Raw genomic sequence first — 19,782 nt, forward strand, 5'->3', positions numbered from 1 at the left:
CAGAAAAAAGATAAAGATGCAACAGTGCAGCGAAGAGACAGAGGTTGAAGGTAGCCAGTAAAAGGACAGTTAATGAGACGAAAAGCCTTTGACTCCACCCTATTGAGAAGAGCTGAATGTGGGGAGCTTCCCCACACATGAGAGTTGTACTCTAAACAGGAGCGAATAAAACCCGTGTATAAAGTCAAAAATTGTGCAAGGGTAAAGAAGGTACAGAGCCGGCTTAGCACGCCTAATCTCTTGGAAGCAGATTTCACAAGAGATGTAATATGATCTTTTCAAGATAAATCCCGAGAGAATGAAACCCCAAGTATGTTTAAGGATGATGCAGGATTGAGCTTGATATTATTAAACATTAGTGGGTACTCCTGTGGAAGATTTTGTCGGATTGTTACATATAAGAACTAGGTCTTTGATACATTAAAAACAAGATTACTTTTACGCCAGTCAGAGATACGAGCCAAGTCAGACATTAGGTGTGCCATTACCTCATCCCTTGTTTGCTGAAACTGCCGATTTGGACGTTGAATGGAAAGGTGAAGGGTGGAATCAGCAGCGTATGAGTAGATAGGATATGTGACTTAGTTATAAATTCGCTTCGAGTTTAGTGTCCTTGAGCAATGTTTGGAGCTAAAAGGCGCAGTTTTAATCATCTTTTGTCAGCCTATAGATATACTCAATTTGCTCTAAAGGATGTAATAATATTCAGAGAGGGATGATTTGGACATCCATACTTATCAATGGGATGAAAAAAGATTAGGAAAAAAAAAATCGAAGGATATATGCTGGTGGTATTGTTGTGTAACCTTGGACTCTCTGGCCAAGCAGAGTCGTCAACAGCAAACAAGCAACTGCCCTTGCAGTTCATCCCGTGATGGGATCCTGTGATCCCTTGCGGTAGACAGCGCCTCGCCACAGCCAGGCACGGGGCAGTGTGGTTTGGTTCCCAGATGGACAACACATTCGCGTCTTTCGACTTACTTAACAGAGGCATCATAATTATAAAGATGCCTTTCATACCGTTATTTGTCTATATGGTTACCGTCTAGCGTTGTAAATGGTTTCCAGGGTTGCAGGAAACATGTGGTTTGTCACTCAATACAGAGCCACCTGAACTGGAAGCAAGATATAATAAAGTGACAGAAAACCTAGGAGAAAGAGGAATAGCGGAGGGCAGGCATGGAAAAGCAATGGTAAATATGAAGAGGTAGTTAGCCCTGTGTCAAGTGAGTGGATACTGGTTACCACCACCTGCCACCAAAGAGTATAAGTAATAAATGTGAAAAGCCACGTTTTTCCCCCTTGCACTCTCCACCGCATTTTTTTTTTTTTTTTTTTTTTTGTGCATAAAGATGTCTGTAGTAGCTACGGGTATAGGAACTTACGAGAAAGACGATGTGTGCAACAGATCTGAAATATGCTGATTAATTTTTGAGTAGAAAGAATATGAAGGACGAATAATTGTAAATTATGTTTGCACTAAGTTGCTCCTTTTGAGTTTCAAAGGTATATTGAAAAGCGTTTGTTTTGTTTGAGAATCGTAAAGTACATCTCTTTACGGAGAGCATGAGTCAATACAGATATTAATGTGAGTAGTATAAACAAAGGCGAGCTTGAAATTAGCTCCCACGAATCACTGAATATCTGGTGTGGCGAGTGGTTTGATGGTGGTAAGATTGTGATGATGTGGTTTGACGTACTGGAATCGGTACTATAAAACCAGCTGTGTGTGTGTGTGTGTGTGTGTGTGTGTGTGTGTGTGTGTGTGTGTGTGTGTGTGTGTGTGTGTGTTAAACTGCAAGTCATCTTGTGATGATCCAAACTTGGTAGCTGGGTGGGTAGGTTGGTGGGCAGATGGGTGTGGTGGGTGGACAGGGTGGATGTGTTAGCTGAATGGTCAGGGTGCGTGGGGTGAATAGGCAGGATGGGAGAAAGAGAAAGGACGAGGGAGGGGGTGGATGGGTGGGTGTGGTGGGCGAAGTGGACTGAGAGGGCGAAATGAGTGTGGTCTGCGAGCTGGGTGTGATAGGGGAGCAGGGTGAGGTGGGTGGATTTGTGGACTGGGCTGGGTGGGCGATTTGGCGGGGTGAAGTGGCAGTGTGGGTTAGGAATGTGGGTAGGGTGGGTGTGCTTTGTAAGTTGGTGGGTGGGGGGATCTATTGCTTTCCACGGAACAAGCAAGGTGACGGGCGTACTTCACATGGGTGAATGAGTACGAGTGAATTGATCGACCAGAGGGTTGTTGTTGTTGTTGTTTAAAGATTCCCTGCATCTATAGTGCAGGCCAGGCCATACATTAGCCCGGTCAGTGGGGTATGGGCTGGTTAAAAAACAGTAAGGGGAGAGGACAGGACCCGGGGATTACCCAGCACACACGTCCTGTCTCCTGGCTGGCTTTGTGGTGTGTGTGACCAGTGGGTATAAGGGTGAGTGAGGTAAAATAGTTTCACTGTGGAAACTGAGGCAGAAATATTTTAAAATACACGTAAAATGGTAGCACCGCCTGACAGATTTGTCCGTAATATTGATCATGTGACCTTACAGTCATTTGTATTTATAATACTGTAAATAAATACTGACCGTGTGAAGGTCTTTTCATCAAACGATACTCTTCTGGTTAATGCCAACCGATGTATCATTCACAGTCACATCCATTACAGCAAAGAGGCTATAAACTCTCTTCGCGGTGATGGACTCTATATCCATTTATTTACTGTAAACAATACTGTTGAACAGTACAAATGATTAAATGGATGAAAAGAAAAATTAATAGTTTGACGTATACACTGAAATGTTAGTACAGAAAGACATAACTACAAATCAGCTTTACAGGCACTAAGCTACAAGAAGCATGAATAACATCATCCTGACTTCCGTCACACGGTTTCTCTCGTTATGGCAAAGTTCTTACCACATGAAATTTAGCTTCACTAGCATTTTTCTAGACGTTCCTTAGTTTTAAAAAATCCATTTTCGCATTATTCTGACGAAATTGTTCTATGCACCAAAACTCGCCTCAGTAATATTTAGCTTCACAGCCTGGTTGACACACAAGTTTGAACCAATGAACTCTAGCCCCAGCTCTCAAACCCACTGACTCCCCCTCACCTTTCCCCATCATACTACCATCACACTCACAATCCAACTACTTGCTGACCCCGCCTCTTTCTAAGCAACGATATAATAGCTATCTCTTGACGGACAAATTCCCAGAGACAGAGAACTATAGTCCTAGACTGTACCCAGGGCAACACTTAAGGGAGGAATGGCAGTGATGTAACCGGAACCTCAATCAGCCTTCAGCCAGGTAGTCCGGGGTTAAGGTTCTGAGCCGGCCATAAGACCTTTTGGCAAGGGTTTTCTTTACCCCCACCCTTTTTTTTTTTAATTATTTGTCCGACTTTGGGCAAAGGCTTCAGGGCCTTTTCCAAGGCCCAGTAGTCCTCCTACACACCTCCACATGTCACCACGTCGGCGCTAACACCCACCGTCCATACTGAATACTTGGTAGGGCTGTCTCATACAGGACTGGTGCACTGGTATTAGCTGGGGTATTTTTTACATGTCGGAGGTCTTCTGGTAGATCAATAAAGTCTGCTTTTATGGAAATCAAATCCTTAAACTGTTCCCTGCCCCAGCCGTAATTTGATCCTGGGTTCATTAGGACTGCAGGCCGCCTCTCTCCTGATTCAGCCACCGCCTCCCCCAAAGCTGTTTATACCTAGAAGTAAAATTGGGAAGAAAGGTATAGCTGTGGGCAGACAGGGCAAGTTCCATTGTTACAATGTCGAGCCAAAGATTCTGCATTCCATGAACCCATGCAAGGGTGATATTATCTGCAGGACCTCATTATTATGCAGGAGGTCGACATCATACATGAACTTGCTCAGGAAGATGTAACTGACGCTCGTTTCATAATTATATTCTTGAAAGGCATGAGGAAGAATATCACCGCAGTTATCTGACTTTCGACAAGGTTTCTTTCCCCGCATGTTTCAAGGTTGGTTACGAAATTGTTAATGCATTAGCCTATATTCCCAACGCTGTTTCTTTTTCACATTGTCAATTTATATACATAATAACAAGCCTTGTCGGGATAGACATTTAGTGTCGTGGCAACTGTAGAGCTCAGTGTCATGACAGTGAACACTGCACATCCAAGACTGTCAGTTTTCTCACTGCTTGGGTGCTCAATCCACTTCCATGGGGGATTGTCTCGTGTGGAAGGAAGAGGAAGAGGTCTGCGCAGTGAAGTCAGCTGAAAGCATATCCTATTACGAAGCTAGGAAGAAGGTAAAGGCGTTGCATGCAACTCCTCGCTGAACACCACCTATGCTTTGACGATGATGACCCATCCTGTGATGTGCTCGCTGAATACCACCTATTCTTTGACAATGATGACCCATCCTATGATGTGCTCAGACGAGACACAGACTGATCCTGTCCCTGTTACTCGCGCCACTAGCTTTGCCTCTTCATCTCGACCTCCTGTCTGTTCCAACTCTCTCACTGGCATTCCTGTAACAACTTCATACTCACAGGCTGCATCTGCTTCTCACTCAGTACAGCCTAAACCGAAGTCTGACAAATCTTACAAAGCAGCCATGTCTTCATGTACTTCCCGCTCCTGCTTCAGCAAGGGAAAGAGGAGTCAGCTCTTCCTCGGGGAGTCTGGGAGTCTTATTACTGACGAAACAATGGAGGTTTGTGCTGGCAAGCACCAGGATAGGTTCCCCGGTAGTCACCCGCCTGGTGGCTGGTGGCAGAGAGAGAGAAAAAAAAAATGGCCAGCTTCTGTTAATCTTAAACCGTCGCATTCACTGTGTAACAGTGGAAGTGTAGGACTCTTGGAATTAAATTGCACAATACTGCAATCTTGTCATATGTACACAGGCCAGATGTTACGTGTTTACAGCAGACGCACTTATAGGATCATCCTGATCTTCCACAGTTCAGACACTATCACTCTAACAGTTGATATGATGGTCACGTAGTTGTCACATACGCATGCGGATCACATGCACAAACGGAAGTGGTTCTAAATTCTATTCTGGAAGCTGTCGCCTGCAGAGTAAAATTTGATAACAAATATCTGTTTATTTGCTTTTTCTCTTATCCTCCACATGACCCCATTGACGGTGATGCTTTAGATTCACTGTTTGACCACTTTCCTGAAAATAAGTTAGTTTTGGGCGACTTTCACGGCTATCATTGTCAGTGGGGTAGCTTGATGATTGATGGTCGTGGGGAGCAACTAGCTGACCTAATAATGCAGTCCAGCTTCTGTCATCTGAACGATGATAGAACAACCTATATATATAATCGTACTAGCGATTTTTCGGCCATTGACTTGTCTCTTGACTTCCCAGTTATACCATTATGACGACTTCACTGATCAATTGTCTTTCGATCAATTGTCTTTCATATACACGCAACGTTTTTTCGGGCCCTCCATTTCCAAATTATAACTTTAAGAAAGCAGAATGGGGATCCATCTCAAGGATGGCCGATTCAGACATCTAATATCTGGGCTGACCATAGATATGAAGGTCCTAAATTTGACTTATTCCACATTACAGGCACCTAAGGCTGCTATTCCCAAAACTTCTCCAGCTCGTGCAAAGTGTAGAGCTCATTGCTGGACGCCGGGTTCCCGAGATGCATCGAAAGAAAGCAGCAGCAGATAGAGCAAATTTGATAGTTAGCCTACATAAGTAAACTTTATTGCTTTCAAACTGGCAAGGGCTGAGGCAAGAACAATCGAAAGGGTTAAACGTGACTCCTGGCGTTCTTTTGTGTCCACGGTGAATTACTATATCACAGTCAATAAAGTCAAGTCCTGCTTTATATATATATACACACACAAATATATATGTAAGCAAGCGAAGTTGCTGTTTCTGCATTACATATTTAATTTCTGTTCAATGTTTTCGATGGGTCGCTGATTTTCACTTATCCTTCTGGGTACCTGAGTAGCTGTTCAAATGTTAGTGTACTTGGTAATGTTTTGTTCCATCCTGAGTGTGATGGTGGGTGGAGTGAAACCTCATTATATAGGAGATGCTTACACGTGCTACCAGGTGACTTATCGGCCAAGAATATGCAACGGAGGGTGTGGGGCTATCTCATTGGTGGATGAACTACTCTACCGATGTTTGTGATCTTTTCCATGTAGGAAGGACTTGCATATCGTCCACTTGTGTGAGCTGATTGCAGGTTTCAGTTCGGAAATATGAAGTGCTTCCAGAAACACGAGTCTACGTGGATCTTTTACACGGTCAATTATTTCAGTACCCTTTCCGAGGTGCTGACGGGTGAGGAAGGTGTTACGGCTAGTTCTGTAATGACTTTTTATCGATCCATTCTGTAGGTGACATGTGAGAGGCCTTGACAATTCAGTCCTCGTCATTCCTACATAGGTATGAGTCCCACAGTCCTCACTTGTGCAAGTATGCCGATAGATTATGGTTTTCTTGCATGGTCGTACTTTTCACGGTAGGGCTATTCTTGAGTAGTAAATGAAAAGTTTTGCTGGTACTGTAGTAAGTGATTAGCGCGATGCCTTCGTTAGGGTCTGTGCATTTGACATTTTAATGAACGATATTATTAATTATTCTCTCAACAGTTTTATACTCTGTAGAGAATAATGAAAAATACAGTATTATTTATAGAAATGTCTAATGCCGCCATTAGGTGACCAAAGCCGATGCATGCAAGCATATTGGAGCCTTTATAAACGAAACGAACGAAACAATAGAGGTGTTCCTGAACATCAAGAAAGCCTGTGACATGACGTGGCGACACAGTGTACTAATGAAGCTCATTTTTCTTTGTTTAAGAGGCAATTTGCCTGTTTTTATTTTCACAGTTTTGAGGCACAAAACTTTCTTTGTGGGGTGTCCCAGGGCAGCGTGGTTAACCCTGCTTTACTTAGCATTCAGATCAGTGATATTCTGCCATCAGCTCCCATCCCGAGGAATCGTAAATTTTCACTCTATGCTGACGTTTGTGCAATATGACACTCTTCCTGTAATGCACAATTATCGGCTGGGGTGAATCAAGCAGCCTTTGATTATGTCCACCCGTGGGCCTTACAGTGGGGACTTAGTTTTCTGTCACTGAGTACACTGTTGTAATTTTTACCACCCGTAACGTCGCTGCCTTGAACTTGACTTTGGATTATCAGCCGTTACCTTTTCATGTTTCTGTAAAATTTTTGGCCTACATTTAGATCGCAGATGTTAACAGTTTACTTGATCGTTGTCATAAAGTATTTAATGTCCCTAAGTAATTGGCGGGTAGTACTTGGAGAGCCAAAAATATTTATTAATTGTGTATAAGTTCCATATTAGATCCAAGCTAGACTATGGCTCATAGGTATATGAATCGCTAACTGATGCCACATTGACGAGGTTGGATCTGTTGCAGAATAAAATAGCATACGTGTTGTGGGGCCTTGAAAGGCACACGGGTAGCTTGTATGGAACTAGAGGCGAATGTATAGTACCTCCCCTCCGTATTCGCCGAGACCAATTTTTGTTCTTTTTTTTTTTTAAATGCAAGAAAGAAGGAACCAATGGCCAGGAGCCTGCAAACCGTTCCTTCCAAGAAAAACAAAAACAATATAAAAAAGAGCCAAATTCAAGATCAGTTCATTTCGAGATGCCTGGACACACTGCGTTTGAAAGACTGGAGATCATAGTAAGTAGAAAATACAGACAGAGGGAGACAGTTCCAGAGTTGACCTGTTGCATAAATGAAAGACTGGGAGTAACGGTTAACTCTTGCATTAGAGAGTTGGGCAGAAAAGGGATGAGAGTATGTTGCTAGACGGATGCTACGCACCCGTCGTAGAGGTGGAGGGATACAAGCAGACAGTTCAGAGGAGAGTGACCATTGAAGTAGCTATAGAAAAGAGATAAAGATGCAACAGTGCGGCGAAGAGACAGAGGCTGAAGGGAGCCAGTAAGAGGAGGAGAGTTGATAGGACGAAAAGCTTTTGACTCCACCCTATTGAGAAGAGCTGTATGTAAGGAGCCTCCCCACACATGAGAGTTGTACCCTAAACAGGTGCGAATAAAACCCGTGTATAAAGTCAACAACTGTGCAGGGGTAAAGAAGGTACAGAGTCGGCTTAGCACATCTAATCTCCTGGAAGCAGGTTTTACAAGAGATGCAATAATTATGATCTTTCAAAGATAAGACCCTAGTGAATGAAACCCCAGACATGTTCAAGGATGATGCAGGATTAAACTGAATATTATTAAACATTAGTGGGAACTCCTGAGGAAGATTGCGTCGGGTTGATAGGTGTAAAAACTGAGTCTTTGATGCTTTAAAAATAACCAGATTATTTTTACCCCAGTCAGAGATACGAGCCAAGTCAGACATTAGGTGTGCCATATCCTCATCCCTTGTTTGTTGAAGTAACTGCTGAGAAGGACGTTGCAGGAACCGAATGGAAAAGTGAAAGGTGGAATCATCAGTGTATGGACAGGGTTAGACGTACAGCTTAGAAGGTCATTGATGAATAAAAGGAAGAGAGTTGGTGATAGGGCAGAGCCCTGAGGAACACCACTGTTGATAGATCTAGGAAAAGAACAATGGCCGTCTATAACAGCGGCTATAGAGCGACCAGAAAGGAAGCTATAGATGAAAGCACAGATAGAAGGATTGAAACCGAAAGAGGGTAGTTTGGAAATTAAAGATTTATGCCAGACTCGATCGAAAGCCTTTGAGATGTCAAGTGCAATGGCAAAGCTTTCTCCAAAGTCCCGAAAGGAGGATGACCAGGAGTCTGAAAGGTAGGTGAGGAGATCGCCAGTGGAGCGCCCCTGACGGAACCCTACAGTCTACTCCTCAGTATTCAGACTGTAAGGAAAAGTAATTCCGACAATTGTGGCCTGTTCTCTCTGCCATACCACCAGCACCTTATGCGGGGAGGTTCGTCGGCAACTTGCTATTCCTCTCCACTTACCATTTCAGGAGTTTGGTGTGGTTCTGATTTTCTGTGACAAGTTGGTGTTTAAAAATATAGCGCCCTAGGACCCACTCAAATTTACCATTGATTTATCATGACTCCCAGCACCGAAGATCGAGGTACCGGAAAAGGAGGTCCATCACTTGTTCGGTAATGTCAGTTGATATAATTTGGGGTTACGCCGATTGTACACTGGCGGTCAAAAGTTCTGTCCTGATCCCAGGCACAATATGAATCTCTACCAACTGAGATTCGAACAACGGTGCTTTAAGAGGAGGGGGATGCTTGGTACTGTACCGGGGTGGCACGAGACGGGGTCAGAGGGAGAGATTCAGTGTCCTTATCCATGGGAAAATAAGTACCCAGTATTGCCATGGTATCAATATGGTTCACTGATAGGGTTATATTAAAATGATAACTATGAACATGAGATACAGGTATACTCCGCGAGACAAGTTTTTATAAGTTGATTAAGAGAATACGAGTAACTTAGTATTATGATGATTCTTAGTTCTCGTAGCGTAGGAGCATTCAGCTTGTATTTCGTGTTTTTTTAATAATCGTTTGCATAACTGTGATTCGTTGGTTTCTTTGCAGTGGCCAGTCGTTGGTTATCACTGGATATTAAACTTTTCAGTGAATATTATGGTCATACTTTTCTGTCTTTAATAAAGTTATAATTCATATCACACTTACAGGTATACCACCGTGATTTTGAGTCACTTCAGGTAAGGAAGAACTTTATGGCAAAAGCCTGATCATTTCAATCAATCTCCGGGGGCGCTCGGGGTGAAGTTAGAAAATGTAGTGGCAAATTTTAATTAGAGAAAAATGAAACAAATGAGTTAAACAAATGAATTTGTATCAGTCAAACACTACATCTCTAACCCCTTTCCAACCATTCTCATCATTCCTGTCAACCTCCTACCTCATTCCTCCCTCTTCCTTACCTCTCTCCTCCCACTTTCACTCTTCCTACCTACTTACTTCCTCCCCTGAGGGTCATGGACATCCTGTTTGACTCAGGTGCTAAATGTGAAAAAAAAAAAAAAAAATACAGGGAGAGCTAACTGGTGATCTGAAGACCAGTGGTAATGGAAAGTTTCCCTTTACCACGTATACCACGACATGCATTGCATAATATTATCTAGAAGTAATCTGGCCAGCTTTATCCGTAGGCTCTTGATAATCAAAATAAATATTCATTTTCCAAACCGTCCCTTATCCATTGTGGAAGAAAAACTATGAACTACTGAATCAATACGAATGGTTTAATAAGCACTGCAAGTTATTATGGAAGGCAAGAATATGGCAATGGCAGGAAGGTAGAACCTCTTTATTATGTAGTGAAATGACATGAGTGGTTGTTTGAAACAGTGTGTGAGAGAGAGAGAGAGAGAGAGAGAGAGAGAGAGAGAGAGAGAGAGAGAGAGAGAGGTTGTTCTGAATGTAGAAGAGAGCGGCAGTGCAAGATGGCTTTACCAATGTTATCTTGCAATATAATCAACAGTGATCTATGAATAATCTGACAGCATTACCAGCTATTGCATTATTTCGTATTTGTTATAGAAATGGCAGAGACGCGGAGCGTAGTGGGTGAAGGGAAGAGTGCAAATGGTCCTAGGGTCATTACCCTCCGTGGCCGGATCGGGCGGTGGGAGGTGGAAAAGTCATCAAAAGAAATTGCCCTTCTCACAGGTGTCTCTACCAGGACTGTGAACCGATGGATTCGTCGGTGGCAAATGGAGGGCTCTGTGAAGACAATGCCTTGCAGTGGAAGACATCGAATTCTTACTCGCAAGATGTCGCCCATATAGCGGACATGGTAAATGAGCAGTCAAACTGTTTTGCAGTTCAGGTTACTCTGGCACTAAAGCTTCCCTGCGATCAGCGGACGACGAGAATACGCTTTCACAAGATGGGTATTCACTGTTACAGGACGGCCAAGAAAGAAAAACTCTCTCAAGCCAGTAAAGAGAGTAGACTAAGTTTTGCTTTACAGTACTTATGAGCAGACGTATATTTTTGGAACGCAGTGATATTTACTCATGAGAAATAACGTCGGTGAAAGCAGGGGCTTGAACATGCTGGAAACCAGTAAACGGGTATGAAATGAATAATATACAAGAGAAGGGTAAAAATGGTAGGGAGCCCCTATTATTTAGGGGTTGGATGTGGGCCAGTGGACCTGGAGAACTGACGAAAATAGAAGGAAGATTTACTGGGGAAAAAGACACTGATGTGTTAGAAAATGTTTTATTGTCATCCTTGCGAAATATTGCAATCTAACATCCTCATCCTATTAGACTTGTTCACGACAGGAGTCCTGTGCATATGTGCAGGGTGGTAAAGGATCGGCTAAATCAGCACCAGGAAATGGAAGTCCTCGATTGGCCCTCAAAAGGTTGTGAAATAAACCCAATCCATTGTATGTGTGTCATTATTACTGTAGGGTTTAACTGATATAAATTCATTTGTTTAACTCATTTGTTTCATTTTTCTCTAATTAAAATTTGCCACTACATTTTCCAACTTCACCCCGAGCGCCCCCGGAGACTGATTGAAATGATCAGGCTTTTGCCATAAAGTTCTTCCTTAGCTGAAGGGTGGTATACCTGTAAGTGTGATATGAATTATAACTTTATTAAAGACAGAAATGTATGACCATAATATTCACTGAAAAGTTTAATATCCAATGATAACCAACGACTGGCCACTGCAAAGAAACCAACGAATCACAGTTATGCAAACGATTATTAAAAAAACACGAAATATAAGCTGAATGCTCCTACGCTACGAGAACTAAGAATCATCATAATACTAAGTTACTCGTATTCTCTCAATCACCTTATAAAAACTTATGTCTCGCGGAGTATACCTGTATCTCATGTTCATAGTTATCATTTTAATATAACCCTATCAGTGAACCATATTGATACCATGGCAATACTGGGTACTTATTTTCCCATGGATAAGGACACTGAATCTCTCCCTCTGACCCCGTCTCCTGCCACCCCGGTACCACGCATCCCCCTCCTCCCGAAGCACCGTTGTTCGAATCTCAGCTGGCAGAGATTCATGTTGTGCCTGGGATCAGGACAGAACTTTTGACCGCCAGTATACATCAAAGGCTGTAAGTCGAGTGAATGTTTGGGTGCTAGTATGCGGTCGACTGAATGTGAAATCAGGTTTTACTGTAGTTGCTGACTTGTACATCTGTCTTTACTTCTGATACTTTTGCCACTGACAAAGCCATAGACTATCGTAATTCTCGACACGACTCATGTATCATATTTTCAGACTCTTAATCAACCCTTCAGGCGATTTATTCTTGCAGTACTGAGATCCAATGTCGCATCATTAATAAGTTGTATTCGTGCAGCAAGTTCTTCATGTTAATCTGGGTACCTGGTCAGTGTCGTATCTGTGGAAATGATCAGACTGACATGCGACGTCAGCTATAGAGCTAGAGGAAACCTGCGAAGTTTGTCGCAATATACGGTCGAGTCTCTCCCTTAGACAGAAGCTAATAAATCATCTGTGGTATGGTGAGTGGATCAGAGTGAATATTCCCTCTTTTAACCCATTGGATCCCAGGGGTGCTGGGCGAGGTATGCCACTGGGAGGGTACTAAGCGTACCGCCCTCCGCCTATCGGCTCATAGTCGCGAAGCTCATAGGTCCCTACCTGGGGGTTCCCTACTTTATAAAGACTTGAAGAATCCCAGTTCTGTCCAATACTCGGGACCCTGGACTCCAGTGGGTTAAGACATTCATTGGCGACTGGGATTCTGCCAATCATCCTAGAAAGAAAATTTGTACAAAAGCGGAGCTACTGCGCGTTTATCACTCATAAATCGACATATACTGAGAAATAGTTTCCACCGCACTGTGACATCTGTAGCGCGGTGTTATCTATCGGTCCCATCATCTTGCATTCTCGGAGATTTATTCGTGAACAAGCTTTACATACAAATTACTGGGGCACAGCAGAAATCCTCTGCACCCTTTCCACCATCTCCGTGTTGTGGATCTTGTTCAGACTGATAAACTGATGGTTTCCATGAGGGAGACAGGCTTGATCAGAGTGACGTGAACTTTTATTGTATTCAGTTTTTTTTTTTTTTTCGACTATAGATATATATATGTTGTACAATAAAATTAAGGTTGATAGTTGATGTATCTGGAATAGTTCCTGCGTCTGACTATTCTGTTTCTTATATTGATGTTCCCCACGTGCCTCGCTTGCAGGTCACCAGTTGCTGGGTGTACCGTATGTGTGCAGTATAGAGAGGTACTGGGCACCTTCAGTCGATGATGGTCTGCTGGGTGAGGTATTTAATTTTTTGTACAATATAAATGATTTGCTTCCTATTGTATTAATTTTCTTAATTAAGGTCAACAGTGTACGTATAGTTTCTGTCTCGTCTGGTTCTCTCTCATTATGTTGACATCCTGTTGGTTAATACATGTGCCTTTCCTGACAGTCAGCAGGTGATGAGTGCAGGTGTGTAACGTGGAGAGGCATTATATATCTGCAGTCATTGGTGTTCTGTTGGTCGAGGTATTTTAGCCATTAGTTTAACCATACTGTGGATGTTTGATTAACCATTTGTATCTTTTGGCCTCAGTGACCGGTAGCGATTGTTTGGTTACGCTCATCAGTGTTAGGTTGTCAGATTAGTTTTTTTTTTATATCTTTATAAATTCGTTAATGATATCATTAACAAAAATCAAATAAAAAGAACAAGAAGAATCAAATGTGAAAGAAAATGACTTAGTGGCCGGGACCTTCGGGCCAGTGGTTGATAGACAAGAAAAAGGTACACATTTAGTAAATTCATTATAGACAAGAATGACAGTTTCCCGCTTCTTATTAAAAACCAAGAATATGTCTCGACTATTAACAGGCTTCAATCGGTTATTGGGGTAAGAACCACAGAATGACGGAAGGACTGCGCACCCTGCATCTTGGATGAATCAGATTCTTCTGTTCCGGCTTATACTCATTTCACCTACAATCCATAAATGGCGGATATAACACCGCACCAAGACTAGGTCAGCAACTTCGTAGCTGGCGACACTGTTCGGGTACTGTGGCGGTAAGAAAATGCATTAATGTTTATGTCCGCAACTGTTGTGAACAGTATGATTGTTACCTGGTGTGGTGTGAGGAGAGAAGCGTTGATGAGCTTTGGTTCAAATGGTACCAGTGTAGTGTGCTCGAAGGTCAGTGATGGCCCCGTGAAGTTGTACTGTGAAAGAAAGAGAGAGGAATTTATATTATTTTTAAGTAGGCCAACTGGGGTGGATTGGATTGAATCTGGATGAGGTGCACCTGTCTAGGTTGAGTTAGACTGGATTGGGCTAAGTTGGTTGAGTTAGATTAAAGTAGATTGCACTGGGGTGGGTTGGACTGAAATTGGTTGCGTTTGGCCTGAGTTAGGTAGAACTAGGTTAGACTGGGTTTGACTGGACTGGACTGAGTTGAATTATCCTGGATTATAAAGTTTAATTACAAAGGAGTATAATGCAAAGTAAACAGCAAGTGATCTAATGGTCCTTTTAAAGTTTGTCACAGATAAGCCTATGGTTATAATATATATTACTCTACGACTCGAAAATGAGGATAGTATTAGCAATAGATGTAGCAACTTGACCCTCATCTGAACATGAAACCTGTCGACTACAAGCCGCAGATACCCTTCTTCCTCAGTCCACCATCCTCCTTTCGTTGAAACAGTGAAGATGCTGAGGGACATTTGTATAACTGTGCAGTGAACCTGCCAAGTTATATGGGTGCAACCACATGAAGGCGTCCCTTCCCAGCACCGTAAGGATAGTAAAGCATGAAGTCTCCATCAAACCCTCCAGCCAAAGCCGGAAGGGCCTCCATGCGGCAACGAAATACTGCTATGGAAACTTCATAGGATAAAATGAAAGGTGTAACAATGCTCTCCATTTTCTTTATCTGTAAGGCAAAAACACCACCATCAGTTTCATAATATTGCTCTGTTGCTACATTCTTCACGATGTGAAAGACAGAATTTGAGTTTAATAAGGGATTCCTAGCGCCAGATATCAAAGATACTCATTCAAAGCAAAGATATATGACTAGCAAAAAAACAGAAACGGGAAAGGAGAAAAAAAAAAAAAACGACAAGCAGAGTCGATGTGGATAGAGTCGGCGTCGATAAGTACGGCGGTGACAGAGTCGATGTACTGCGCATAATATCGGCGCTAATGGGCGTTGGCAGAGTCGATGTACATAATATCGGAGTTGATAGATACGGCGTTGACAGTGTCGATGTAGATAGTGTCAGCGTTGATAGATGTGGTGTTGGGAGAGTCGATGTAGATAGTGTCGGCGTTGATAGATACGGCGTTAGCAGAGGCGATGCAGGAATTGTCGGCGTTGGCAAATTTGATGTTAAATGAACCGGGGTTGATAGATACAGCGTTGGCAGAGTTAATGTTGATAGAGTCGACGTTGACAGCTGGCGTTGACTGAGTCAGCATTGCCAGGTCGGCTTTGAAAATGTTGGAGGGCTTGAACCTTCCAGGAAGAGAGGAAGGGTCGATTTCAGTAGTGGTCCTTAAACTATCCGCATCACGAAACAGAATGTCCAAATTGATTGTAAGAGGAAAACGAGGCCGGAAAAATATGGATATAGAAGAAAGTGTGAACAGAAGATATGAAGAGGACAGTAAGGAAGGAAAGACTGGAGACGAATGGCTTTGTTAGTCATAGGAAAACAGTTCAATTATCGTATTATTCAGCAATGAACGTGTTTAGCTAGAGATTCAAAACTAGATACTCGTACTTGTTCAAACGACCTTTAAATGTTAGTGCTATCTGCCACATTCCAAGGCAATTTTTTCCGTAAATGCTTACAACCCTTTTAAAGAAAAAATCTCCATTAGACTTGAAACTTCACCGAAAATGATTATATACTCATTACCTCTAGTGTAATTTCGCCAGTCTATTGTGAAGTACTTATCGACGACAGTATTACCATGCCTTCTCAAAATTTTGTATAATCAATTAATATGGCCTCATAGACTGCACTTTGATTAGCTGAATAGCGTTACTCTTCTAAACGTTCCACTAAGGAATTACACACACACACACACACACACACACACACACACACACACACACACACACACACACACACACACACACACACACACACACACACACACACACACACACACACACACACACACACACACACACACACACACACACACACACACACACACACACACACACCGCTCGCTGGTGCAGTGGCAACGCTCTCGCCTAGCATCTGCTAAGACGGGGGTTCGCGCCTTGCTCGGGATGCGAAAAAGTTTCACTGACAAAGCGGGTGGTCACTGTCCTCCTTGAGCAAGAGGATGGGTGTGTGCGTGTGTGAAGGTCAAGGCTTTGCCCTTAGATCGGACTATATGAGCTCTCAGCTCTCTTCCGGGAGGGTAAAATGTCGATGATCACAAAACCATCACGTGATCCTGACCGACCCGGTGAATTAATTACACACACTTCGATTTTAACCAAACTTGGCAGATGGGTTAAAGGATTGACCAATAAGGAAATCTATTCCTTTCTAGAGCAATAGGTCAAAAGCTAAGGTCGCAGGGCTAGGTCAGACTTGGTCCAAGCAAAATCAGCTTAATGTTTTCATCATTTATGGACGAAACTTGAAGGAACGATATAGTGTGAGTCAACAACGAAGTACCATAGTTTAATTTTGAGAACAATCAACCAAAGGTCAAGGTCAGGTCAAATTTCGACTTGTGTAAGTGTTGGTTAACAGGATAGGAAACATCCTTTTTTAACCAAACTTCGTGGAAGAGTTAAGGGTCAGGCAAGAAACAAACCCCTTGTTCTTAGAACAATAGATCAAAGATCAGCGTCGTAAGACAAGGTCAACTGAAACAGTTTTGATCCAATTTAGACCAAACTTTGTGGAATGAATGAAGATAACGTACGAATAAAAGGAATCGATTTTGAGAACAGTCAGTCGTCAACGTCACATGGAAAAATCATATACCAAGGCCATAGGGCAAGGTCATCTCTATTTTTTTATTTGATTTGAACGAAGCGTGTTTGAAGGATCAGGAAAGAACAAAGTTATCCTATTTTGAGAACAATCAATCAAAGGTCAATATCACGGGGCTATGTGAAAACTATCTATCTATCTATATACCTAGGCTGCTTCCCCCAAGGAAAGGGAGGTAGCCGAGACAGGACGACAAACTCCCCATTTACTCATCCATTCAAACACATTCATTCGCATCTTAGCCCCAAAGGGGAGAACGGACAGATCCTCACCGCACCACACCGCACAAGGGTCAACTGCGCAATGCAATCAGTGACATCCGCAGCAGGGCCCGACAGCATAACTGGTTTACCCCTGCCACTTCATAACAGACCCATCCCCTTACCCGCACCTGACCAGACTAGCTGATCAGACAAAATGCGGGAGAATATCCCCTCAGGGCTGCGTCATCACTTATTCATTCACAATTTCTCTCCATTTATTTCTGTCACGCACAGCCACTCTTCCTTGCTTAACAGACATTCCTCTCGCATCCAGCGCTCTCTTCACACTGTCCATCCATCCTATTCGTGGTCTTCCTCTCAGCCTTACACCTCTCACATCAGATCTAGTTATCTTTTTCACCAATCGCTCATTATCCATTCTCTCCATATGCCCAAACCATCGCAACACCCTCTGCTCAACTCTACCAACCATCCCCCGAACAACTCCAGTTCTCCTTCTCACTTCATCATTTCGCACTCGATCCATACGCGTCACTCCACACATACTCCTCAGACACCTCATCTCCATTACATTCAAATTTTTCCTCTCTGGTACACCTATATTCCATGTTTCAGCCCCATATAACGCAGTCGGTACCACAACACCCTCATACAGCCTTCTCTTTACATCCATTCTAAGCGAACGACATCTAAACACTTTTTTCATTCCTCCCAGCACCTTTCTTACTTCATTTATTCTAAACTTCACTTCTGCATCTATTCTTCCATCCACAGCAACATGTGACCCTAGATATTTAAAACACTCTACCTCCTCAAGCAACTCGCAACTCACCATTCAAAACTATATTCATGTGAAAACAAAGTACCTTAATAAGTGTGGTTATAATGTGAATCAAATTTGGTGAACGAAGCTCACCCAAGAACGTGTCTTATTGTTTTGAGAACAACAGGTAATACGTCAATACCACAGTGCAAGATTAACTTGCACGTTTTTATCTGATGTAGACTGAACACTGTGGAAGGATTCGTGTTAAAACCAGGATAAGGATATTCGATTTTGAGAACAACCAGTCAAAGCCCAAGGTCACGGGGAAAGATCAGACGTCAAGGTCACTGGCAAAGGCAACTCTGAGAGGTCTGATTTAATCTGAACCAAAGCTGGTAGGAATATTTTAGGAGAATCAAGAATAATAAGGCAAAGGTTAAGGTCACAGATCAGAGCCAAATATTCGGCCATAGACCTACTGGATGGCAGAGGTGTTGCACTCTGAGTTATCCTTCTTGTTTATTTTAGGTGGGGGGAGGGGTTAGCGATCGAGGAAGGGGTGGGTGGGGTAAGAAGAAGAGGAAAAGAAGGAAGGAAGGAGGCATGTCATTAGAAAGGCAGGAAGAGAAGGAAGAGGGAAATCCATGGGGGAGAAGAAAGGTTTCGGGGAGGCTGACGTGGACAAGAGAGAGAACAATTTTGTAATGAAAAGTCGCTTTGGGAACAGACTAGTAATCAGCCAGGTTGATTATAAGCAGGAAGAGATTGTTATTTGGCGCCTGAAAACAATGGTTACCATAATTAGGACGATATATCATCATATCACTGGCAACATCTAACAAGATTAGCAGAAAACTTCTAGCCAAGGACCATATACATAGGTAATGTTTTTCTGGAGCCAACTGTACATAAAAAAAAAGTTAAAGTGACTGCTAAGGCATATTCGATTATTTTACAATCCATGCTATGATCTTTTCGTTGGGATTATGTTCTAAATGTTTAACTAATAGATTTCTTATTATAGTTTACAACAACTTTCTTATACCTGATACTAAGCTAACTGGACGGCAATTTCTGGCTTCCTCCACTAAGGTGGGGGGGAGGGGGGGAGAATACATCCCCAGTATCCCTGCCTGTCGTAAGTGGCGAATAATACGGGTCTTTTGTCTCTAATCTTTCTTTCCCTCCCCTTTTCTGGCCTGCCTCTCTTTTTGATATTTCGGTGTTTCTTCCATCCTTTATTTTTCCCTTCAGTCGTATCAGGTTCGACATTTTGTTTCACGGCATGAATTGTTTAAAGACCTTCCTTTGTTATTAACCTTTCCTCTCTTCCTGGGTTGGGTGTTTCAGCCAAGTGATCAATCAACCTACTTCATCGTGAAGCTGCTTTTGCATCAAGCCGCTTCAATGCTAAAACCACTTCAATGCCAAAACCACTTCAACGCCAAAACAGTTTCAACCCCCAAACCACTTCATCCCCCAAACCAATTCAACGCCTAGACCACTGCTATGTCAAGACCAATGCTACACTGAGACCGATTCTATGCCAAGAGCACTTCAATGCCAAGACTCTTTCCACGCCACGGCCACTTCTATACCAAGACTATTTCTACGCCAAGACCATTTCCACGCCAAGACCACTTCTACGCCAAGACCACTTCTACGCCAAAAACACTTCTACGCCAAAAACACTTCTACGCCAAAAATCACTTACCTCTACTTTCCCGTTTCTGTTCCCTAGCTAAGC

General features: G+C 42.8%; 1 protein-coding gene across 1 annotated transcript in view; it reads right to left on the minus strand.

Annotated features, from left to right (window-relative positions):
• The window catches only part of LOC145409302 (xaa-Pro aminopeptidase 1-like), a 617,499-nt gene that overhangs the window by 17,157 nt on the left and 580,560 nt on the right, over nt 1–19,782 (minus strand). The window contains exon 17 of the mRNA XM_080279779.1: nt 14,139–14,234. Within this exon, the coding sequence (XP_080135905.1) occupies nt 14,139–14,234 (96 nt within the window). The remainder of the gene's footprint in view (nt 1–14,138; nt 14,235–19,782) is intronic.

Source organism: Coenobita brevimanus, chromosome 80, assembly GCF_032717465.1.
Source record: "Coenobita brevimanus isolate Jiangsu-jjx chromosome 80, ASM3271746v2, whole genome shotgun sequence".
NCBI classification, from domain to species: domain Eukaryota; kingdom Metazoa; phylum Arthropoda; class Malacostraca; order Decapoda; family Coenobitidae; genus Coenobita; species Coenobita brevimanus.